Source organism: Anas acuta, chromosome 23 (genome assembly GCF_963932015.1).
Source record: "Anas acuta chromosome 23, bAnaAcu1.1, whole genome shotgun sequence".
Taxonomy (NCBI): Eukaryota; Metazoa; Chordata; class Aves; order Anseriformes; family Anatidae; genus Anas; species Anas acuta.
The window spans coordinates 3,900,993-3,924,906 of record NC_089001.1 but is presented as its reverse complement, the minus strand read 5'-3'; the positions used below and the strand labels follow the sequence as shown (position 1 = coordinate 3,924,906).

General features: G+C 48.7%; 1 protein-coding gene across 1 annotated transcript in view; it reads left to right on the top strand.

Moving 5' to 3' along the window:
- CBL (Cbl proto-oncogene) overlaps positions 1–23,914 on the top strand; it is a 34,869-nt gene that overhangs the window by 6,378 nt on the left and 4,577 nt on the right. Inside the window, exons 3-15 of the mRNA XM_068659480.1 lie at positions 12,180–12,326; positions 13,235–13,391; positions 14,881–15,002; positions 15,644–15,781; positions 16,493–16,580; positions 16,931–17,062; positions 17,227–17,430; positions 18,788–18,919; positions 19,420–19,797; positions 20,704–20,798; positions 21,270–21,425; positions 21,902–22,008; positions 22,488–22,670. Of these exons, the coding sequence (XP_068515581.1) occupies positions 12,180–12,326; positions 13,235–13,391; positions 14,881–15,002; positions 15,644–15,781; positions 16,493–16,580; positions 16,931–17,062; positions 17,227–17,430; positions 18,788–18,919; positions 19,420–19,797; positions 20,704–20,798; positions 21,270–21,425; positions 21,902–22,008; positions 22,488–22,670 (2,039 nt within the window). The remainder of the gene's footprint in view (positions 1–12,179; positions 12,327–13,234; positions 13,392–14,880; positions 15,003–15,643; positions 15,782–16,492; positions 16,581–16,930; positions 17,063–17,226; positions 17,431–18,787; positions 18,920–19,419; positions 19,798–20,703; positions 20,799–21,269; positions 21,426–21,901; positions 22,009–22,487; positions 22,671–23,914) is intronic.

Sequence of the window (23,914 nt, the reverse complement as noted above, 5' to 3'; positions counted from 1 at the left end):
ATTGCCCTGGGGAGAGTATGTGGTTAACGCCCTGGCAACTACTTGCTTGAATTACTTTGGGGGGGAAGAAAAAAGAAGTGCTGGCACATGTTTCTGCTATAGCATTGAACTCCCTGTAGCTTGCTCTGTAATGCTGAGCTCCAGCAGCCCGTGATAGTGGGTATGGAAGTCATTGGTGGTGCTGCCTTGTTTCTCACCGCCACCGTTCAAGAATGAATTGAGATTTTATGTATCTATATAAATATCTTTCTGCTTTGCTGCTTAGCGTCGCTTTGTGAGCGTGGACTTCCTCTTAGACTCTGTTTGAGGCAGGGTTTGGGAGTGTAAATGCAGCTCGTGGTGCGGTGTCGTTGCTTCTTTCACAAGAAGTTCAGTTCTCTGTACGAGGCCGTCAGGAACTGGGTTTGGCGTGATGTGCAAACACAAGAGGTGGATGTGTGGGGCGGGTGGTTCTTTTTCCCCTTTTTGGGGAGAACGTGGTTTCTGTAGACACAACCGGCTCCTCACGTATCCATTGCAAGTTTGGGTGAGTTTGGGGGCGATGGTGCTAGGTGGAATTTTCATTAATTATTACAGAAGCTCATGGATATAACAAGGATGGGGGGAAGACTACAGGAGCCTGCTCTGTTTTGGGGACGAGGCAATATTTAGTGGAAAATGATGGAGGGTTTTGTGCCTGCGCTCAGATCCAAGTGAGCTACAGCATGAAAAGCACTTTTTACTAGGAATGCATTGATTAAACCAATTGAAATTGATCTCTGGGTCTTCTGCTGGAACTGGGCATTCTATTGGATTGTCCTTTGAGATGGTGACAGCACAGATTGTTGCTTCAGACGATGATTTTACGGTGCAACAGGTTGTTCCTGGAATATTTCAAGGAGCATTTATCACTTAGGATTTGTGTATTGCTCCCTTATAATGCAGGTGATGTTACTTTCTCAAACACTGACTGTTGCCTCCAGAAACAGGCTAAGAGGGTATGTGAAACCCTTGCCTGTGAGCTTTGTTCTGGTCAGCTGTGTGTGTGTTGTGGCCATAAATAAGGAACATCCGATGAGCAAGTGATAGGTGGCCGTGTCAGGAAGTCCAACACCTCCCCTCCTGCCCCACGTTATTTCAGGGAGAAGCAAGGAGCAATATTTCAGGAGAGTTCAATCACCCTGGAAAAACTCCTTATTCACTTTGCAGTCAAACTAATTGGAAAAAAAAGGAGGGTGGGGATCCAAATCAGTGAGCTTAAACAGGCTTCCAGTGGAGGATGCTTGCTGGCAGAGGTGGCAGGGGGGCTTTGGGGAATTTCTGACTGTGCTGTTTGGGAATAAACAGCTTACCAGGGAAGCGACTGTGGTGAGACATATAAACATAAGCATGAAATCAGAATCACATCCCAGCTAGTCTCATTCCATCTTCCTTTGCTTTTTGCTCAGCCTGGGAATCACCAGTTAGTGTTTTGGCCCAGGAGCAGGGTGTCTCAGCCTTTGGTGCTGGTAACGACCCCGGTAACTTTCTCAATTCTCTAATTTTGTTGTAGAAAAGGAAGAGGTTAGGGTAGCCTGTGGATTTGAATCATATGCTGATTCAAGAGAGACCTCTGCACCGAGGATGACACTTCTGCTTCAGCTAGGAATCTGCTCATTACAGCACTTCCAGCACCAGGCTGCTTGCTTGCGTGGGCTTCTGGAACCTGATGACTTGGAGTGCTATTCACTTGCTTCTTCTTAAATTTAATTAAAAGAAATGGTGCTCTAAGTGCACCTCTAGATTTAAAATGTTTATAATCAAGCGAAGAAGCTTGACAGATTTCCTCACCTTGTTAGGAGTTGAAGGAAAACTTGCTTTTTTTTTTTTTTTGGCTTGTAAGAATGAATGAGTTCAAATATCCAAAGCGTGGGAGAAACTTTCTGGAAGATTGTCAGCAGCCCGTAGAGCAAACAAATATAACTTGAATCTGGTATTCATTGGAAATATACTCATGGCAGCGTGTGTGTGTGCTTATGTGTATATAAAAAATCTGTTTTGCTCTTGATCTTATGCAAGCTTACTGCTGATGTTAGTCTGCAGTGTTTTGAAAACATGCCTTTAAAAATCTAATTTGGTGTACTGAATGATCGCTTTTTCTTGACTTTCTGACATTTTTCCCGTTGTCCTTGAAGTTTCTTTCTTCCTGTCTTCCAGATTTAGCACTCAGTTTGTTTCCTGTTGTGTATGCTGTTGTTTTCCTCCCCCAGAGGTCTCTTGCTGTAGAGAAAACGCTCTATTTTGACGTTTGCATAACCAGTGTGCAAGCTGTGCAGGTGTTTGCTGCTAGCAAACACACCAGCCATTAAAAACGAGTGAGGTCTCCTTCAGCTGTAGGATCAGGTTTGTCTCAATCACTCGAGCATCCAGCTTTTATTTTTATTATTTCTCAATCTTGGTGCATTTCCTCTTCTCAGCGATTCTGCAGCGTGTGCCTCCAGGGTGGGCAAAGGCAGAAGTGGAGCAGGGCTGCGGGGCACCGTGTCCTGTAGCTGCTTGTGCTGCCCTAAGAGCTTGCAGTAGCTGCAAGATGTGTGTCATAGTGTCCAGTTTTTCGGCGCACTGTGGTGTGTGTGTGTTTTGGGTAGGCTGTGTGGGAGTGTAATATGGATGCTGGTTGGTGCCTGCTTAAGGCAGGCTTAGTTTAAAGCCCAGGAGTACAAATAAGATTGCGTTTGCATGTTGAAAGTTTCAGGGTGCATTTGCAAGGAGCAGAGGCCTGGATGTGTTCCCCTCTGATGTTGAAAGTAGAGCAGAGAGGCAGAGGTGCTGAGAGCAGGGCTCGAAGAGGCTCTGTGAGCGCTCGCGGATGTGGGTGAGTCTTTGTTCCTTCAATTTCAGCCTTGTTGCAATCATGGGGCTGTTAGAAGTGAATGCAGCTCTCCTGTGTAATACCTGAACTGTGCTGAAAGCAGCCTCCCGTTGTGGCTCACATCACTGTTAGCATCCAACGCCAGCAGCACTCGATGGCTTGATTTCTTTTCCTGGGACTGTAACAGCCTTGCTGGCTCTGCAGCCCTGCGGTTTTGATGTCCAGGCCTTCCCCTGAAACTGCTGGGAGCTTGCACGACCTCCTCCTGCGATTTTAGCAAAGGGAACCTGCCTGCTTGTTGTGTCAGGAGGGCTTGACAGACGCTATTCAAATTCTGCTGTGGCTCACTTGCGTTTCTATTTCAAAATTAACGCTGCTGAGGGTGCTTCTAAAGCCATGCGTGCATTTCCTGACTAATTGAGTGCATGTGGTAACTTCTTGTTTCTGTTTATAGACCGAGTAGGCAAGCAGATATGATTCAACGCGGTGACTTCCGAGTAGAGCTTTTGTTTGGTGGGGGCACTGTGCTGTGCTGCAGAGCGCTGACGGTTTGGGAGCTTGTTTTGGTTGCCCTGCTTGATGGCAGCGTGCCCTCGAAAACCAGGCTGTAGGTTTGGGCATCTGGTAGGCCCAAATGATAACGTCTGCAGGGCTGGGTGTTGGAAGCAAGGGGTATTTCAGGAGTTAGGTTTTCTTAATATTCTGTTGTATGTTTGCCACGAGCCAAAGGTAAGTCATTCAGTCAGTAGCAGGTTTTCTGGAGGAGCACAAACATTTCAGAAACCATTGGCTTGGATTCTTTATGGATTCACAGTGCTGCACGAGGCATGTGAGACTTGTCACTTTAAAATAAATAAAAAGCCACCCAGAGGTGACGTTTGTAGCCTGTGTAGCTGAAGCAGTGCAGTAAAAGGAATTCTGTAAAGGACAACTAACAGGTCTGCACCCAAAGGAGAAAGGTGCCCGAGCTTGCTGGGCTGCCTACAGTGGTAAATGGGATTTTTGTGACCCCTGTAAATATTCTGAGTTTACTTTTTAAATAATGGTAACAAAAACTGCCTGAACATGCGTATCTTTTTCCTGCAGTGTGATGGTGGCACTGACTGACAGTGCTGTGGCACTACTCTGACCATGCTCAACTTGCCTGAACTCTTGATTACAGTTTAATTTAGAGACCCGGTGGTTGTCCTTTTATTGTTTCTACTACAGAAAGCTTTTACTTGTCCTGATCCCTTCCTTGCAGAGAGGAGCTGCCATGTGTCAGTTTGCCCTACTACATAAATTACTCACAGCAGCAGCTTCCTTGCAGCTTTGTACCTAGATTATTTACACTTCGTGCAGCAGGGCAGGAAAATAACTCGCTGGGAGGAGACTGGGAGAGGAATCCTCTGCTCCTTCAGAGAGGATGAATCAGGGTGGAGAACCTCCTTTTCACCATGGGATCAGCTCTACCAAGGATGTTAGCACAGCCTGTTACGAGGGAAAATTCAGAAGTTATTTTCTAAATAAGGTCAGCCCCTCGCGAGCGTTTCCACATGAGAACGCAGTTATGTAAGCAGGAGGGTGGGGGTAGGTGAAAGGCTGAGGAGAAGTCATTACTCAGGATGTAGACTGGATGTTTAGGAAATAGCACAAGTTATTTTGCTCGTTCGGCTTGCATGCTTCGGGAACCAAACTGTTAACAAAATTCATGTGTCCGCAGAGGAGAAAATGGGGTTAGGCAGGGAATGTCATAAGCCCTCTCCATGTAACGTGGAAATGCAGAGGGTTTTGGGGAGCTAGGCTGTGTTTAGCTGTTGTCTTTCTGACAGCAGTCTTAAAGGGATGCTGGCTCAGCAGGATTTCGTATCCTTCTCTAGCTCCAGTATGAAGACTTTACTAATTCACACAGGAAAAAGCGACCAGTATTTAATGCCTACTGGAAATGACCGTGCGTATCGCTGAAGGGGAAGGAAATGCATGAAGAATGACTTGGAAAAAAAAAGCTGGAATTTAAAGAGAAAAAGTTGGAGAAGACTTGTGTTATGCCGTGAACTAGGGAAGCCCTCTGGGGGAGGTTAGTGCTCTGGGTGCATATTTCGGAGAGCTCACACACACTTCTGTCCAGCGAAAAAAATGTGACAGAATACGAAACTCAAGTGGTGCATGCGAGTCCTCCTTCTGTCACTTCCTCCTCATGCAGCTAGGACTTTTTTTTATTAACAAAACCCATCAGGGTGAAGTCTACATCTGCATTTAAATTAGAACATCTTAAAGAAAAGAACAGGCTCCAAAGCTGCCCACAAGAAAGGTTTCCTTGCCAAGCTCCAGCATATGAACACTAACTAACTGCTTATTACCCAAGAAGAAATTCATTATCATTTAAATGTTGTTGGAGAGAGGAATGTAAATTATTTCTCTTTAATTTGGCTTTCAATTGCTGGTTTAGGTGATAATTATGGAACTCAGATAAGACTTAGCATAATTGGTGCAAATTCATAGCCATTTTAGTTTTCTTTGCATCGAATTGGACCACTATCTTGAAAATCAGTTTATGGGGAAAGGTAACCTTCCAGATCACTGCACAATAAGGAAGTAAACTTCTTATTCCTGTCAGCTTCTTTGCTTTCGGAGCTTATAGACCTGGGGAGTTGTACAGAAGGCTAACTCTGCGGACTTGCTTTTGTGGCTGAGAGTCCAAGTGCATTGTTTAGCTGGTAGTAATTATTTTTTAAAGCGTGGATAGCTTTCTCAAAGCTGGCAAAAATCTGATTTTGCTTCTTGGCAACTGTGTGGTGTTTCTTGGGCTTGCGTGCCGAGGGCCAAGATGGCACTTTTTGGGGTTCCTTTGATGGGAAGGGGACCGTGGTCATGGCCCTCAGTGCGTCATGGTGGGGCCTTCTGTGGTGTGAGGTGCTGGCAGTGCCTGGTCCCGTCTAACAGCAGGGTTGTGCTGCCCTCCTGGTACGTGTCACCCACGTGCAGGGACAATGTCACTCGCTGCCACCCATGGAGGGGACACCGGGGTTACAAGTGGGGAGGTGGCAGCAGCTCTCGGCCATCTGCTGCAGGCCCGGTGGCTGTGGCCTGGGGAGCAGGCCTGTGCTGGAGCTGGCTGTTTGTGCTGGATTATTTGTGTCCTGAAATCCATTAGGTTTGGTGTTTGGACAGGATGTGGGTTGGGGTGGGATGCTGGAGCTCACAAGCTGCCTCCAAGGAGTCCCAGGCTGTGCTGTGACAACCGAGGCCGGAGCCCAAATGCCAAGTACGGAGCCTGCCCTGGGCTGGAGATGAGGGTTTGGGGCCTCCTCCTTCCCTTCGATTGTAGCACATAGCCCCAGAAATATAGACTTTTAACTCCAGTCTGAAGAGCCCAGGTACAGATACATGACCAGGAGGTTTTGCTGTGTAGCCCCCGTTATCAGGTCAGCAAATGATGCTGATAGCTTGGTGCGAGGCCGCCCTTTGTCTTGTCAATCCTCAGGGCTCTTTCAAGACCCCACTAATCAGATGTGTTGAGCTCTTTAAAAACCACTAATCAGATCAAAGTAAGTCTTTTCTTTTAAGTACTTTCCATAATACATAAATCCAGGAAAACATGGATTTTCTTTACCCTCCCAACGCTGACAGACATCTAGCTCGTTAAAAATGTAAAATAGTGTTTGTGCTTTATAGCTGCAACTGGTTCTGATGGGAAAGAGAAAATGGAAAGACATACTGCATGCAGAGAGTGCCTTTCAGTAGTCAACTATTGCATTTCTGGCAGTGAATATAACACATAATTGTGTTTTAAAAGAAGGGGGAGTCTTCCCAGCAGCAGCAGCATGGGCTTGGAGCAGATGCTGAGCAGGTGAGGATCTGAGATGGCGTTTTCAGGCACTCCTGATGAGGTTGTGCTGCCCTCGTGCCTCCCGATGCCTTGAGTTGGTTGCTGCTGTGGGGTACATGGGGTGAGGGTGCCCCACCCCACAGCCCCTGTGTTGCTGGCCCTGCTGTGCAGTTTCAGGAGGCGAGGAGCCCTTCTGCGATCAGCAGCCCCGCGCCGCCCTGTGGGGTGGCTTCTGTTGAGCTAGCAATAGTTAAATGGAATTTGGTTCGCTTCCTGTCTTGCACGTTTTGTTGAAAGTAGTTCCGTTGTTGCTATTTTTAAAGCTGATTACTGTGCAGAGAGGACTCTGAAGCTGTCTGCGTGGTACAAGTCAGCTTGGGATCACCGCGAGCGTTTCGACTCGCTGCTGATGTGAGCAGGCTGGCGGCTCGTGTTAACATGAGGAGCGCACAGAAAACTTCTTGCTGGTGTGGTTGTCGGATATCAGATCCAGTTGTTCTTTCTGGAGCCAGGTGCAGCCACCTAGCTGCTCACACTGAGGCTAACTGCTGCTGCCTGCTGCATAGCTGGTAGCATCTGAAAAGCATGTGTCGTGTGATAACCTCCTGCCTTTGTGGTTTCTGAAACGTGCCTTTTACTTGTTGGGGGCTTGTTAAAAAAGCCGACTTTTTTTGAACTCAAATATGGAAGGTGGTTGCAGGAAAAAAATACCGGCTGTTTGCAGAACCCAAAAGCTGTGGTTTTTTGTTTGCTTCAAATTATTAAGGTCAGGAGCGTATACTTCCAGATACCTGTATGGTACTGAGCCTGTCTCCTAAATGTCGTCTGGTAACTGTGCAATTAATTACAGGATAACCCCAGAAGTGGGAGGAAATAAAGTTCCCTATCCTCTCCTCTGATGTCTTGCAGTAGTACTTAGTGGATGGCGTTCTGCAGTGCTGAGCACACGATAGGGGATTAGAAATTCCCTTGCTGTAATTCTGGTTTCCAGCACTGTCCGTGCTTCAGCTGCCTCACCTGTAAAATAACGTAAATAACCTGTTTTTTTTTTTTGCCTCTAGGAGACATAATATGATTTCATATTGAGAAGAATGTCCAGGTCCTGAAGGAGGTTGTATCCATCAATAGTGTTGTTGATGTGGGATTTAGAGAGAAGCAGGCATTAATTGCTCTGCTATTGAAATAATTACGGTGTGTTTGCAGCTCAGCGTGGGGTGCTACTGGGCCATGAGGCTGCAAGTTTTGGATTCTGACTTTTTTTGGAGGGAAAAAATAGAAATTTTCAGCAGTAGCAAGGAATAGTACAGCGATCGGAGTGGTTTACCTCAGTCTGAGTAATCGTCTCACTTCCAAGGCACTCAGCTGTCCTCCTTTTACCATCTAAACGTAGCGTTTCTGGGGAAAGGAAGTGGTGCAGCAGAGTTGTCCAAGGTGCAGGTCTTAATTCTGCAAAAACAAAAACAATTAGAAACTGCGTCATCATCGCTTTTAGGAGCCCTGACTTGGAGTCAATGAGTTAGTGTGAAGTTCTCAGATCCTCCCACATCCTCTCGAATGCTTTTTTTTTTTCCTTAATTTTCCATGAGACTGAATGAGCGTGCTTTGCATTTTTTGAAGAAATGCTCGTAGTCATTTTTCCGTGCGCTGAGATTGCATTTCTTGCTGTGAGATCAACTTTGGGTCATGCCCTTCTGAGCAGCCAAGCTTACATGTGAAGAGCCTTCACTTAAGTTTTGAGTAGGATGGTTTTACAGTAACTCAGGTGCTCTGATTTGAGTTTTGTACCCTCTTAGTTCTCATAATTGACTTGTACGTTAACTCTGTTGTATGGAATGGGGCATTTGGGTTTTAACCAAGGCAGCTGAGCGATGTTATTTGTTTCAGGGCCATGGAGGTGTGGCTGAGTTCAAGTCCTAGCTTCCCTTGAAGAATCTGCTGCCAGCAGCTGATCCCTAGGGGTGCTGAATGTTCTTAGTGCAGCCCCCATGTTCACAGGTTTGACTGAAGCCAGCAGGAGCGCAAATACACAATCAATTTGCCAACCTGCTCTTGAATAAGGAGTGTGCACTACAACTTCAAAAACAATGAAGCATTTTGTAGTTGGCTGTCTTGTTGCAGCTCCTCGTTCCTTCTGTACAGTGCTGTTTGTAGCCTGCTTTCAGTGAAACAGCTTCACAGCCGTGGGGTGTGTGCCAAATCGCGGCACATGGCACGGTGCTGTGCCCATCCATCGCCCGGTTGGAGTGGTCTCCTCCTCGCTGCGTGTGAAGAGCCCTGGGGAGGAGTTGAGAGATGCTGGAAGGAAACAAAAGCTGTGGCTGGCGGTGGCACAAGTGGCAGTGCTGGCTTCCCGTGGCCTCGAGGTAAGGATGGCGTTGGAGCCCTGCTCCAGATGGGTGGCTTGGTCACTTGAAGCCGTTTAACTAATGGCCTCGCTGCTGGAGGTGCCAACGCTGTGATTCAAGCCGTCCTCTGCCACTAGTGGCTTTGCAAGGCTGAGCCTGTATGTAGAGCAAAGCTTTTGTCCAGGAAATGGGAAAAGAAAAATCAGCTCGGGGAGGAGGAGCAGTGAGGAGGGGCGAGTGCTGGAAGCACCCAGCTGGCTCCTGCCTTCACCAAGATGCATGGAGCACGGCCGGCCAGGAACAGAACACCACGACCACAGCAGCAGAGGGAGGATGGAGAAATGAGGAATGCATCTGTGCAGCCTGGGGAGCTGATGAAGAAGCACCGGGCACCTAAAGACACAGCCTTGAGACCGGTGTCAAGGCAGCACGGTGTTGGGGGCAGCTGTGACTGCGTGGAGTGGAAAAACAGTTGGCTTTCTGAGCTTCCCCTCATGATGTGTGGTTGGTTCAGTACCTGACGAGGTGCTGAGAGCTTTGCGTGTGTGTGAAACGGCTCTCGGGGGAGCGTAGGAAATCCCACCCAAACCGTGGCTGCTGCTCTGTCACCAGCCCGAAGCCCAGCCCCAAAACACGCCGCCCGTCCTTTGAAGCTGCTGCAGGTGCTGCCTCCGGCTTATTCGCAAGCAGCGAGGGGAGCAACTGCTGTGGCTTGTGGTCCCTGGGATGTTTGAACGGTGCCAAAAACACTTGGGCAGGGGGATTCAGGTGCCCAGGGCAGCGGTTCCCAGCCTGCGGCTCAGCTCTGGGTGCTGATTTGTGCTCCTGCTTGTTCAGCTCCAAGTTTGCCAAGGGGGCAGCGAGTCTGTAAGAAACAGAGGGCTGCTGCTGGCTCAAAACACTTGGGAAGCTCTGGTCATTGAGCCATTCTTTGAAAATATTGCCATATTTTCTGGAAAATGCTTGTTTCTGCATGCTGGAGCAACGAGGTGAGGACAGCTGCTGGTGGTGCTGAGCACACAACAGCATCGTCGTGACTGATGTGCCAATAACCACGGGTGTCTGTCAGTGCAGCCTGTAAATGTCACTGTAATTGCCAGCGCTTACTTGGTCTGTCTTCGTTAACAAACGTGTAACGTGGCTCGTTAAAATAAAGGAGTGCACTTGTTGAAATATTCTCTTAGCCCAGGTTTGGTGCTTGGCACGGCCCCTGGCTGAGGCTGCGCACACACTGCTCCCCAACCCTGCACGGAGATGGTTCAGAACTTAATTCCTGCAAATTGCTTCAGTGTTAGTGTTGGGAAGGCATTTTTGCTGTTAGCTCAAGCCTCCCCTTTCATAAACTGAGTAAAACCAACTTCCATCCCTCTTGCTGCCTGAGTTGTGAATGCATTAAATGACTCCAACCAGCCTGCTGTCGGCTTTTCCTCCCCCCGCGGCCACAACCTGTCCTCTTCTCTGTCCTTTTCTCCAAGTGAGAGCTTTCAGAAGAGGGCTGGGGGAGCGGGCTGTACAGCTGGGACCTCTGCTTTGCAATTTTTCTGGTTTTTGTTAGCCAAATGCGCTGTGGGGACAGAAAGGGAACCCAACGAATGCGCTCCCAACCCCTGGGCTTCTCTCTGGGCCGTGCTGGGCTGCGAGCTCACCATTAAATCATCTCCAAGGGATCAGCTGGGGCTGTGCTTCCTCACCTGAGCCTCCGTGGGGATTGCTGCTGGGAAGAGGAATACGAAACCTGGAGTTTCTCAGCCCTGCAGCGCTGTGGGGTGCTGTGTGGCTGGGTTCCCCGCTCAGGGAGCAGCTCGGGTGCGGCTGCGTTCACGTGGGGAGCTGGCACCTCGCTGTCCTCATCCAGCTCCTTGGCTTGCGTGGTGTTTCCTACACGCGGGACCTTATCTGGTGCTTTGATTTGTATTTAAATAAAGTTCCTTTAAGGGCAGGTGAGGGATTACAGTGTCGATCCATAGGACAGGCTGATAAAGCAGGGCTGGAGCTGGGGTGCACCAGGGCTCCCCGACAGCCCCTCTCCTGTTACCTAACACAGAGTGGTGAGCAACAAAGAAAGCTTTTTGGGGGTGTTGGAGCCAAACGCCCAAATCCTGCGGCTGCTTTCCAACACGTCGTGTGTCCGTGGGAGAGCTGCCGAGTGGAGCAGCCTCCAGGAGAGCGGCCGGCTGGTTTCATGCTTTCACTCAGGGTCATTTTCGGCATCTGCTGGCGTTGGGCACGTGGGAGGTAACACAAAGCAGGATCCCTCGCTGGGAAGCTGGCACCTTCTGCAAGCACCGAGCAGCTCCTGGTGCTGAGCCACAGCACAAAGCGCGCTGGAATAAGTGAAGGGGAGAGAGGGAAGCTGCTGGCAGAGGTGATTTATGCTTCTGAGTCCCACGTGCCTTTTATAGGGCATGGAAAGCCTCCTCTGGGCTCTGTGGACTGGGTCAAAGCGTGGAAAAAGGGCTCGCAGCACATGGCCACATAGCACAGTGAGCAAAGTCGCCTCCGGGTGGGTTTAGGTTTTGTGGAAACGTGGCGTGGAGCTGGGGGACCCAAGCCCAGGTGTCTGGGGGAAACAGCTGCAGAAAGGCCAGGAGCAGGTTGTGGGATAGGTGTTTCAGCTAGGACGGAGTGTCTGGCACAAGGAGGATTGAAAAATGCCCAAGATGAAGCAATTTGGGGCTGCTCCAAGCAGAACAGGAGGAACTGGTGAAAGAGAGGGGCGCAGCGCAGGGAAGGACCCGTCCCCACGGGGCACAGCCCTCCTGGCACGTGGATCTCATCGGGATGAGGGGCTGGGGGGTGCTGAGGGCTGATTTGAGCTCCTAACACCCCTGGGCTCAGCACCCTGACCCCCCAGCTTTTGGGGGAGGGTCATTACCCATTCGGAAGGAAACCCCAAGTGTTGGGACCTTCCCTTTTCTCTGAGTTTTGTTTCACATCACGGGGGGGAATTTGCCTTGGAAATAACCTGGCTGCCTCAAAGAGGTCCTGCGAGGCAGCCGTGGTGGAAAATGCCCTAAAAAACGCAACCCTTGCTGATCAGCTCCGTGTGCTGGATGGGTGCTGGGTGCACACCTGAAAAGCAGTCCCAGGTAGGGGTTTTGGGGCTGAGCTGCTTCTGGAGATGCAGTGGGTGCTGTTTTCTGCCTGTTTCGGTCACTTTTCTAAAAGAAATTTCTCTTTCTGTGTTCCTCTGCAGGCGTAACCTGACCAAGTTGTCCCTGATATTCAGCCACATGCTGGCAGAGCTCAAAGGGATTTTCCCCAGCGGCCTCTTCCAAGGGGACACGTTCCGGATCACCAAGGCAGACGCTGCCGAGTTTTGGAGGAAAGCTTTTGGGGAGAAGTAAGTCTCCGGCTGCGCTCAACGTTACGGATGTAACACCTCTAAAAGTGGTGGTTGGTGACTCACAAGAATCGTTATTGAGGTTAATCAGAGAAATTAATGCCGGGAGAGACCCATGAGGTCATTTGGTCCCCTCGCTCGGGTGGGGTACAGGATTGTTCCTGCTTTCTGTTTTCCCCTTCTTTGTCCTGTCTTGTTTTAAATGTGCAAAGTGATCCGTCCTTCACTTTTGCTAGGACACTGTGGTACTGTCACTAGGTTCCCTGGATTATTAAGCCTAAATGTTCCTCTCCTTCATTTAATTCCTTAACTTCTAAGGGAGCTCCACGAACTATGCAAAATAATCTGCTTTCTTCTTCCGAAGGCTGCCGTGACCCCAGTATTAGCTGTCCTTTCGCTCAGCCACTCAATTAAATTCTTTCATCTTCCCTCCGATTAGTCTTTCCAATCACTTTGTCACCTTTCTTCAGGTTCCTCTGACCTTTTGTCCGTTTGCATAATGGCTTTGTTAAGGTAGAATGAAGGAGAAAGTCGAGAGCAACGCGTATGTAGGTGCAGACTGTAGAAACGTCACTTTTACCAAGTGCTAGTGCTGCGTACAGCCCGTGGTTTATAAAAACACTGACGTGATAGCACTGCAGAAAAAGGGGAAGGAGAAAGCGGGGAGGGACGTCAGCTCCCAGAACCATGTATACGCAGAAAAAATTGGCTAACGTGTGCTGGGCTGTTCATTTCCCTCAGTGCCAAGAAGCCTTTTGCTCACATTACGTGCGTAAATCTCTTGGGGCTGATTTTGTTTTTCCTCTCTTCTGTTACCGTGAGGCATCTACTCACAAATAAAGCTCACGAGGTGGGTACGTGGTGGTCCTCAGACACGCAGCGTTTACAGCTGGCTTGCTTTTCCCCAGGACTATCGTTCCCTGGAAGAGTTTCCGTCAAGCCCTGCACGAGGTGCACCCGATCAGCTCGGGGCTGGAAGCCATGGCCCTGAAGTCCACGATTGACTTGACGTGCAATGACTACATCTCAGTGTTCGAGTTCGATATCTTCACGCGGCTGTTTCAGGTAAGGACTGAGGAGTGCGAATCACTTGAAATCAGACTCTTTTCCCGAGATGAACCATATTTTGCACGTTAAAATGCCATTATTTATGTTGTAAAGGACTTGGTCGTCTTACCCCTCATCCTCTGGCCAGTTTTGGTAATAGTTAGAACCAGTAAAAGTGTTTGATAATTCTGGTTGAAGAAGAAAACGTCTAAATATAAATTGCAACTGCATGCAAGGCACATCCAGCATCCTCCCGTGAATCACTTTTTCCTTTTCAAAGGTCACTTTTAGTCTGAAGTCCTGACACAACTGCTGTAAGCCAGGAAACGCGAAGCTGAGTTTATCAGTCTGCCTTTCCTCGCGCCCTTTTCTTTCGTGTTAGATTGCTTTTCCGTGGGGGGATGTTCAGGATGGAGCACGAGGAGCATGGAAATTTGTGCTTCCTCCCTTCTGAACTGACACAGCCAGGATGTCGCAGACGCATTTTGTGCTCTGCGTGCAAGAAGTGTTTGTGTTACTGCGGGGATATTAATAGTAGGTACAACTGTAACCCATGGTCTGTTATAGTTCTGAGCTCTAAAATGCAGCTTTTGATGGTGCAACTGGGTATTTACAAGAACAAACACTTACTTCTTTGGCTCCGGCTTGCCTTTTCCCATGTGATAGGGTGGGTTGTAATTAAGATATGTCTAGATGAAAAATTCCCATGTTCGGTGTTGCAATGCATCTGATCTCATTCAGCACTTTTTCCAGCTATGGTACATAAAGAGCGAGTTAAGAGCCGCTGTGATTTCCGAGAGATACAAGCTTCCTGGGGAGAGCTAGCACCTTAGGCAAGTTGAGAAATTTGGAAAAACTGAGTGAAATTCAAACACACAAACACTTCTCCGAATCGAAAGCTTTCCAACTGTTGTTGTGACTTTTCAGGCATCGTTTTTGGGAAAATTTAACTTGCATATGCTGCTTTATTTACTCAAAGCTCAGCCTAAGCAGCAGTCCTTGCCACACCCAGGTGAGGTTAGGTGGCTGAGGAGTAGTCACAAGCATCTTAACACGGTGAAACTGAGACAGAGAGGGGAGATCACTTTCCTGAGGCCATGTAGGAAGCTTTTGTTAGGCATCCGACTAGTCATGGTTTCTGGTCCTGTGCATAATCTTAGGCGATTCCTGCCTCCATCACTGTCTCAGGGATGAGTAATTTTCTCTGCAGAAGCAGCACGTATTGGTAGCTCTTCTTGAGCTGTCTTTTTGTGACCTCAGTGACCTCTCCCTTGGCTTTTTTTAAAGGAATTTTGGTTAACTTCTGTCCTCGGTGATATTTTTATCTCTGATGAGAGAATTTCAAACGTTAAGGCTGGTGCAGGAAAACACGGGTTCTAGTTCCTCTACAGGATTTACGGTGGGATAAGAAACCTGATGCTTTAACTGACCCCTTTTTTTAAGGAATATCGCGTGTTGCTGCCTCTCAGAAGCGTGTGGCTAACACATTTCTTTGTTCTCTCTACAGCCATGGTCCTCTTTGCTCAGGAACTGGAATAGCCTCGCGGTGACTCACCCTGGTTATATGGCATTCCTAACCTATGATGAGGTGAAAGCCCGGCTTCAGAAATTCATTCACAAACCTGGCAGGTTGGTGCTTGGCAGCAGTGGCCCTTTTGATGGCTCCCGATAACGTCGCGGATTACTCACTGGCGGAGGAGATTGGGTTTGGGTTTGTCTTTGTCCTCCTTCCTCAGAAATTCTAACCGAGGAAAACTCCAGCTTGTGGTGTGTTCAGAGATTCTGAACACACCCTGGCCCACCTCACAAATGTCCCAGCTGCTGCCCTGAGCTGGAGCAGGAGGCAGAGGCAGGCGCTGCCAGATCAAGCCTAACCTGGGGGCTGGCCAGGACCCTGAATGAGGGGTGCACAAGAGTGCGCCTCTAGTTCCTTGCTGCTTTTAAAAATTGAAACCTTGTGCAGTCTGTTGTTTTTTTCTTAAGTTAATTTGAAAGAAATGATTATGAGGATGCTGAGTTCTCTTGCTGTGCACCCTGGGTTTCATTTCACACTGCGCCAGGTGCTTGGGTGCTTTTCTGTCTTGGTGTCAGATTGCAAAGTTCTCCCTCGGTCTGCCTGGGGGTAGAGTGAGAAAAGCTGGTGTAAATCGTCCAGCTCTTCCTCCTAGTTTTTATTTGATGTCCTAAGATAACCAGACAAAGGCTGCCTACTTGACATCGAGTCGTTTCTGCCTGTTCCAGGCTGAACTGGAATTTCTTTGTGTTTTCAGTTACATTTTCCGGCTGAGCTGCACACGACTTGGTCAGTGGGCCATTGGCTACGTCACTGCAGATGGGAACATCCTTCAGACAATCCCCCACAACAAACCCCTTTTTCAAGCACTGATCGATGGCTTCAGGGAAGGCTTGTAAGTAGCTTATCAATAACAAGTTTTTGTCCTTTGGGTGTTTTTTTTCCTGTGAATTATCCATCTTAACGCTGTGGTAAGGCCTGGAAGTCAGTTGAATGGTAAAATGCGCCCGCTGGGCTCATCACACGTTGTGTCCTCAGGAGAGGCAGCGTGTGGAGAGGTCAAGCAATCACTGTTGACATCACCGAGCCCCCTTTTGGACATCTCTCAGCTCTTCCTTTTTATTTAGACCTTGATTCAGCAAAACACTTGAAGCAAGTGAATAGTCCCATTGATGTCAGTGGAATAATTCATATGCTTAACTGCTCTGGCACTCGAGAGTACTCAGCTATCATTCGCACTGGAGATCTGCATTGTCCTTTGCAGCAGCAGACGATGAGTGTGTGCCTGCCTTTCCCTTGTCATACATTCTTCTGCAGTGGGTTCCTTAACCTGTGCTACCACAGCTGCTATTACAGGCTCAGTTTTCTTACACTGGCTGTGACAGTTTCACTGCAGGATGATTTAAGAATCGTAAACTAGGACCGTAACCTCGTGTTTAAAATGAGAATTGCTCCCAGGAAGGAAAATGAGTTTCCTTTTATTTTAAAGAATGGCATGTTTGGTTTTTGCCTGGTAGGAATATTCATCCAAAACTTACTTAGAACTCAGAGTATCCTGAATTTCCTCCTCTTGCTTCTCACCCTCATTCTTATTTCCTGCTTACAGTTATTTATTTCCCGATGGCCGGAATCAGAATCCTGACTTGACTGGCTTGTGTGAGCCCACACCTCAGGACCACATTAAAGTTACACAGGTGAGCAAAGCCTTCTATCCCATTCTGTCACGCTCCTTGTTCTGCAAAATATTCGTTCTGTGCTCTTCACCGTGGCTGTGCCTTTGAAACCCTGAGTTCCCAGGCTGTTCTTGGGAAACCTAAACAAAAATCTGGTATAAGTTGAAGCCCGTTTTTTTCAGAGCTTGATGGATATATCCAGCACATAAAATCCCAGTGAAGTTTTTGCAGATTTCTGTTCTCTTTTGCAGTTTGTTCTTGTGTTGGGAGTTCACTTTGTCCTGCACGTCTTCTGTTGGATTTCTTGTAGCTGTGATAACCCTTGCACGTCGTTGTACAGTATCAACACTGTCTGTCTGTCTTTCTCCAAGGAACAATATGAATTGTATTGCGAGATGGGCTCCACGTTCCAGCTGTGCAAAATCTGTGCTGAAAACGACAAGGACGTGAAGATCGAACCGTGCGGCCACCTGATGTGCACGTCCTGCCTCACTGCGTGGCAGGTGAGGCGTTGGCTCTTGTTTATCTGAGTGAGGCTGGTTGCTTTTTTACAGAAGCAGTATCTCCTCTTCCCCAAACTGTTGAGTTTCCTTCAGGTATGGAAGTCAGTGTATTTAATCTCTGCATCTCAGGGGTGGTTGTAACAGCTCTCTCCTCTTCCCTGAAGGAATCAGAAGGCCAGGGCTGCCCTTTTTGCCGCTGTGAAATCAAAGGCACGGAACCGATTGTAGTAGACCCGTTTGACCCCAGAGGAGGAGGAGGATTGTCACGGCAAGGGGCAGAAGGAACTCCCTCACCCAACTATGATGATGACGACGACGACAGAGCCGATGATTCCCTCTTCATGATGAAAGAACTCGCTGGTACCAAAGTAAGGGCTCCTGGTGGTGTGCTAGATGTGGCAGCGTGTACAGAGACCGCGTGTTCTCCATCAGAGAGGATGTGGTCTTGGTGCTTTGTGCACACGAGGGTTGTCAGACCTTAAAACAGGAGGGATTTTAATCAATGTGAGGAGGGTTGAGTAAACAGGGATTCAGGTTGGGTGCTGTCAGTGCAGCTCACACTGTGCTGTGAAGCAGGAGCGAGCACACTTTGATCATTTGTATGTTGCCTTGAAAGGTTGGGTGTTTGTCAGCCCTTAAAAGGGTGAAAAGGCTGCCTGGGTCTATTGAAATGTGAGGTCTGGGTCTGTAACACTTCTCTGCGTGCTTAGCAGTGCTGCTTTTCACTTATTAGCCATACTTCACCCATATTACCAAAAGCTCATCCATTTTCCCCAGCGATGAACACAGCCAACCAGGTCCAGCCTTCCCAAGGTCCTGGTGAGTAACTGGGTAGAGGGCAGGGTATTTTGCTGAGCGAGTCAGTTTGTCTGTCACCTTTTTATATGGTGTCTGATAAATAAAGGTCTGATAACTCACTGCCATTCACGACAGGCATTCTTTAAGCCTCCCTGCACATTTTTTTTCTAAATAGGCTGCTTTTTCTGGCCACAAGGAATGCTCTGCGCTGGTTACCCTGTGAAATACTGTAAACTGGAGTCCTGGGGATTATTTTTGTGTACATAACTTGGGGAAGCAAAGCACAGCTTCCTCGCTGTGACATCCTGTTGTGGTTTGCAGTGGACTAGCACACCATATTTGCTGGCAATCAGTGAGTTCAAACCTGTGCAGAGGTTTTCAGAGTTACGTAGTGCTCCCCTTTCTTGTGAAACAAGCTTGATAAGAAGGAGAAGAGGCACGGTTCTGCCAGGTAGAGAAAAAGGGACAAAAATGGAGGTTTTGCTGCACGCTGATGATTGCTGCAACAGCCATGACACCCGTCAAGGTGCTCTGCACAGCGGTGCCTGCAGTGCTGAGTAGGATTTGCAGCAGATCACGCCCTCTCGTGTCGAAAAGAAAGGCAGCTTGCTGCTGCTCTGGGCTCGGCAGGGCGGGTTTGTCACTCCAGCAAAACAGCTTGTCCTTTATTGTGCTGCTAAGTGTGCAGTTGTGGTTTTGTGCCACGGTTAAGCCAGTTAGTGATGCTCAAGGCTTGCTGCAAGACAAATGCAGCTGTGCTGTGAAATTACCTTGGATTGCTGGTGTGGGGTTGGCATCAGTACACTCATTTGTTACCCGCAGTGATACTGGAGCCAGCACAACTCCCTGAACTTGAAAGCCTCTCCAAGGAAGAGGAGTTCTGCTGGATTTTGTCATCCGTTGATTTTCTTGGTCTTTTTTTTTCAGGTTGAGCGTCCTCCCTCTCCCTTCTCGGTAGCCCCGCAGGCCACCCTCCCTCCCGTGCCGCCACGACTGGATCTTCTGCAGCAGCGGGTGTCCAACCCGCCTGGGGCTTCCAGCCCTGGGACCTCCTCAAAGGTAAAACACGCTCCTTGCCCTTCCAGATGGGGGGGCAGGTGGGAAGGAGAGTGCTTGGGTAAATCCTCTGCGTTCTGTGTGACATCCCTGAAGGCAAAATAGCGAGTTCTCTGACTTGCTGACTGATGAATAACTCGTGTAAATGACGCGCAGTTGAAGCTTTTCGAAATGATGAGTTTCCTTTATGTGGAATCCAATCCAATGATGCTCTGAGTTGTTTTGTGTTTTTTTTTTCTTTAATTCAAGAAGGACAATCAGAAGTGCTTAGTGCCTAGCTGTAGCTGCGTGTAATTACTGTGTTGTCTCCACAAGCTTGTAGGGAAGGTGTCCCTGGAGAGCTGACTTGGCATCGCTCCACATCCGTTGAGATAATTTCTAGTGAAAAAACAGATGAAACAAAAATAGACCTCGCCCTCCTGCCACCCACCTCCCACCTTTCTGTGTTCCGTGGCCGGACTCCCTTTTGTTAAGCCCTGTTTTTGCATTCTTCTGCTTCCCAGGCTGCTCCTGGCACCCTCCACAAGGATAAACCTCTGCCCATCCCACCCACGCTCCGCGACCTGCCGCCGCCACCGCCTCCGGACAGACCCCACTCCATCGGGACCGAAACTCGACCTCAGAGACGGCCCCTGCCCTGCACACCAGGGGACTGTCCTTCCAGGGACAAGCCACCCCCCGTGCCCTCCACCCGCCAGGGGGATCCGTGGCCCTCCCGGCCGATCCCGAAAGCCCCCTCCGCAGCTCTCAGCCCCGGGGACCACTGGACCGGGAGGGAACTGTCCAACAGGCACTCGCTTCCCTTCTCCTTGCCCTCTCAGATGGATTCCAGGGCTGAGAGCCATCGGCTTGGGAGCACGCTCAGCCTGGACAACCAAGTGGTGAGTAGACCTAATGGGGGTGAAGGTTGGTTTTAAGGAATTAGGTCTTCCAAGGTGCCCTGTTCTCATCTGCATCTGAGTAGGGCCTTCCTGTGCCAAGGGAGAGATGAAGAGAACCTGGTGAATGCCAGACAAGGGAGAGTAATGGGAGGACTTTGAGCAGTCATGAGCCACGATGTCATGATCAGTGTTCACCTTTGAATTTTGAAAAAACAAGAATGTTTTGTGTTAGGAACTGGTCTGCTGAAAAAGTGTAATTTCCTCCTCTCAGGATTCAGTCCTGTGAAACATGCACACAGAAACGGTGATTACTTTAACACAGTAAAATCTGAGTTAAATTTGTGGCTGTTCCTATTAATTAGGTGTAACTTAGTAGTCCAATGTACTGTTCTCTAAGAGAAATCACAGGCAGTTTTGCTTCCCTTGATCCCTGTTGCCTACCTTTTCCTTTTAAAACCTCCAGCTTTCTTGAAAATTGAAAGCAAGTACATTTTTAGCCAGATTGTCTAGGGAATTGACACTTCTACAGTTGTCATTCTGTCTCTGTCTATATGCTTGTCTGCATCCTTTTCCTCTTTTCCCTATTAACATTTTGGCCTTTTGGCCAATTTCGGCTGAATTTCGCAAAGTCATTAGAGTCTGAAAGATAAGAGTTCCTGTGGCTCTTGTGTAAACAGGCAGTAGGCAACAGGAGAAAAACTGTGCTTGTGCTGTCAGTGAGGGAAAAGCATCAAACCTTGTGGGTTTCTAAGGTGTCAGTAAATGTTTCTGGATAAATGAAGGTGCTTTGTTCCCAAGAATTTGATGACTGGCTGACATCCATCCCCAGGTGGATGACCAGCAGTTTTGCAACTACACTGGTCGACCTGGTGTCTGTAATTCCTTGTTTGGCCTTTTTTCTTCCAGAGCTTGAACAGTGGTCCACCAGCAACCTCAGAGTGTGAGCACCCCAAAATTAAACCCTCCTCCTCTGCCAACGCTATCTACTCCTTAGCTGCCAGGTACGTTGTTTTTTAGGAGGGTCGTTGTAGGTCTCTGTGCGTGCTGGTGCCAGGGACAGAATTTGGCATAACTCTGTCAAGCCTTAGTTTCAGTCTCTGATGGATTATTTATTCAAAGCACACAGCCTAGGTGAAAGCAGATGAAATCAGCAGCCTGAAGATTTGTGGATGGTGGCGATAGGAATCAGACTACGGTTACCTTTAGCTCGTCTGTAAATTTAATTCTGAGTTGGTCTTTATAAATGTGCCCTGGGAAGCAGGTGATGTGTATGATCCTGTCAGCTGCCTCTTCGCAATGACCTTGTGCCAGCTTGACCTTGCAGCTGGGCGGCTACACGCCAGGTTATTTCTCTGGGCAGTATCAATATAGCACTGCTACCTCGGCTGGGGGTTTGAAAGGCCACTTTGCTGCTAATTAGATTTCCAGTAAGTGTTTTTCTGGTGTTTATATCTTGTTTCTTCTGCCTCCAGACCACTGCCTGTACCAAAACTGCCTCCTGGGGAACAGTCTGAAAGCGATGAGGACACTGAATACATGTCCCCCTCCTCGCTGCCAGTGGTGCCTCCAGGTCCTGCTGTACAAAAACCAGAGATGAAGATGCCTTTGGAAATGACTCAGAGTTTGCGGTGAGATGCTGTTTGCATGTACTGTTCTTCCTCGCAGCTCTGGGGAAGCACATTTGTTTACCAGGGTGGAGATTTCGCTTGCTCTGCTGGCTGAATTCCCCCAGTGATGCTCACCAGATCTAGACTAACGCAGCGAACTGCAAATGAAACGTGGCTACTGCTCTGCTGCAGAATCCTTACACAGTATTAAAAGGGCTCGATAACCTCCACCTCCTTCTGCTGGTAACAGCAGCAGCCACCGAAATGCAAAATCCTGTGAAAAGATTGTTTTCTGGTGGTGTCAGCTAAACCCTTCTGTGCTGAGCTGCTGTCTTGCAGCAGGCATCACCAGAGCACTTAGGGGAACAAATGCTCTCTCTCAGAACAATGGCAGAACATTTTGAAGCAGGTACCTGTGGATAATCTCGGTGACAGGGGCTGGGTGATGGCTGCCCACTGCTGCCTGTGTGAAGGCAGATGTGTGCTCTCTCCTGCAGAGCCCTGGAGTGCGACCAGCAGGCGGATGGTGGCTGCATGTACGAAGCGATGTACAACATTCACTCCCAAGCAGTGCCCTCTGCTTTCGAGACCGTCAACGCTTCTGGTGAGTGGGTGTGCTAAGAAAAAACACACAAAAGTCACCAATTAAACCTGGGATAGTTGGAAGAGCATTTTAGGCTAAATTAAATGTCACTTGCTTTGGTTGGTGAAGTAGCTGGGATGTCTGCGGAAGCATTTGTGTCTGCGCGCTGCAGGCTGCATGTGGGGATGTTGGTGAGCAGCCTGGCTGGAATGTGCTGTAAAAATACTCAACAGTTGTTTAAAAAATTGCTGTTTTGAAGATTTTGTTTTCTGGGCTTCGCTGCTGTAAGCAGCTGCAGCAGCTGTCAGCCCACAGCTATGGTAAGAAATTTTTATCTAGCGCTACTTTCTGGAAAGAGCTTCCACTGAACGTGGGGTTTTGGCAGCAGAGCCTCGTTCTGTGTCCTGTCAGTGCTTTTATGGGCTGCAGAGGAGCAGAGGCTGCCTGGAGAGACGGATCTCTGTTCAGTCCCAGGGCTCAGACTGTGTCTCTTCCTCTAGATGAAGGGGATCTGGCTGCAGCCACCGCCAGCAATGGCCCCGAAGAATCAGAAAATGAAGAAGATGGCTACGATATCCCCAAACCACCACTACCAGTTGCTATTGCTCGTCGCACACTGTCTGATATCTCCAACGCCACGCCTGCCTTCAGCCGAATGTCTTTGGAGAACGACCCTGTAACAGGTTAGAGAACAGCTGTGCTCTGGGTGCTGTAGCGTGCACTGAGGGCTTGAAACTTGTGTCACTGACTCAGGATTTTGTGGGTAGGCTGCAAAATCAGATTTGCAAGGCTGAATTACACCGATCCTTATTTGTTCAGCTTGCTTTGCAACTTGTAATGCGTTTCCTTACTCCCTTAAATCCCAGAGCTAGTACATCACATTTAAATCACAGTTAGCAAAGCCTTTTCCCAGCTTTAAGGTTGCTCCTTAAGGCATCACGTCACACGGGGCATAGGATATAGCTTGTGCCATGAAAAAGAACTTGAGAATATTGCAGCTTCTCTCTGCTCAAGCTAAAGATGAGGTGGTTGGCCTTGCACTCTTTCTGTCTCGGAGGCTTGGGTGCAGCTGTTGCCAGCAGATGGCACAAGTGTCCCGTGTGGTGCTTTGGGTTTCCTTCAGCAAGGACACGGCGGCTCAGCAAGGTCAGCTTTTCATCCCCGGGGAGCAGGGGACATCTTGTCCTTCTAACTGCCTGACGCTGTCCAGGGGAATCCCAAAGCCTTATCTCTCCAAAAGCCTTTCCAAATAACACTCGGCTTCTTCCCTACAACCGTTCAGGGGCACCAGAGGAAGCTCGGAAACTTCCTGGTGGGGGCTTTAGGATTCAGCACGTCGCAACCTCCGGCCGTTTGCCAAGCGAGAGGAGCGAGTCTCTCGTTCCTTCTGGAGGCTGGCAGCAGGCAGAGCCTCCTGCACCCGGGCCTGCTTGTCCCACGGAGTCTTCTGCTCACCTGCTTCACCAGTTCCCTTTTCCAAAGTCTTCTCAAAGAGAATTTATCAGCTCAAAGAGATTTGTCAGCTTTTGCCGCTCCTCCCTGCCTCGCTCTGTGACCGTGTCTGTAGAATATGGGCTGAGGGAGGGCAGAGGGAGCTCACATCCTGCTCCCAGATGAGCTACGGGGCTTAATCATTGACCCCTCTTTGTTTATACAACCCTGAAATTACGGTGCTTTTGTCCTGCTTTGTAGGGGATGGAGGTCTGCTAATGAGAAATGCTGAGGAAATGCTGAAATGCTGGTTGTTACTGCCCTGGGAAGCTGCTGCAGCTTTCTGAAACATTGGCTACTGGCCACTGCCGAAGCCTGGCTAGGAAGGGATGCATTTGGGCAGATTTGTGTTCTCATGCATGTTGCCCTACAATTTAGTTTCTTAATCATTTACCAAAAGAGCTGAGCTGCTGGCTGCCCTTTCAAATTGACCTGT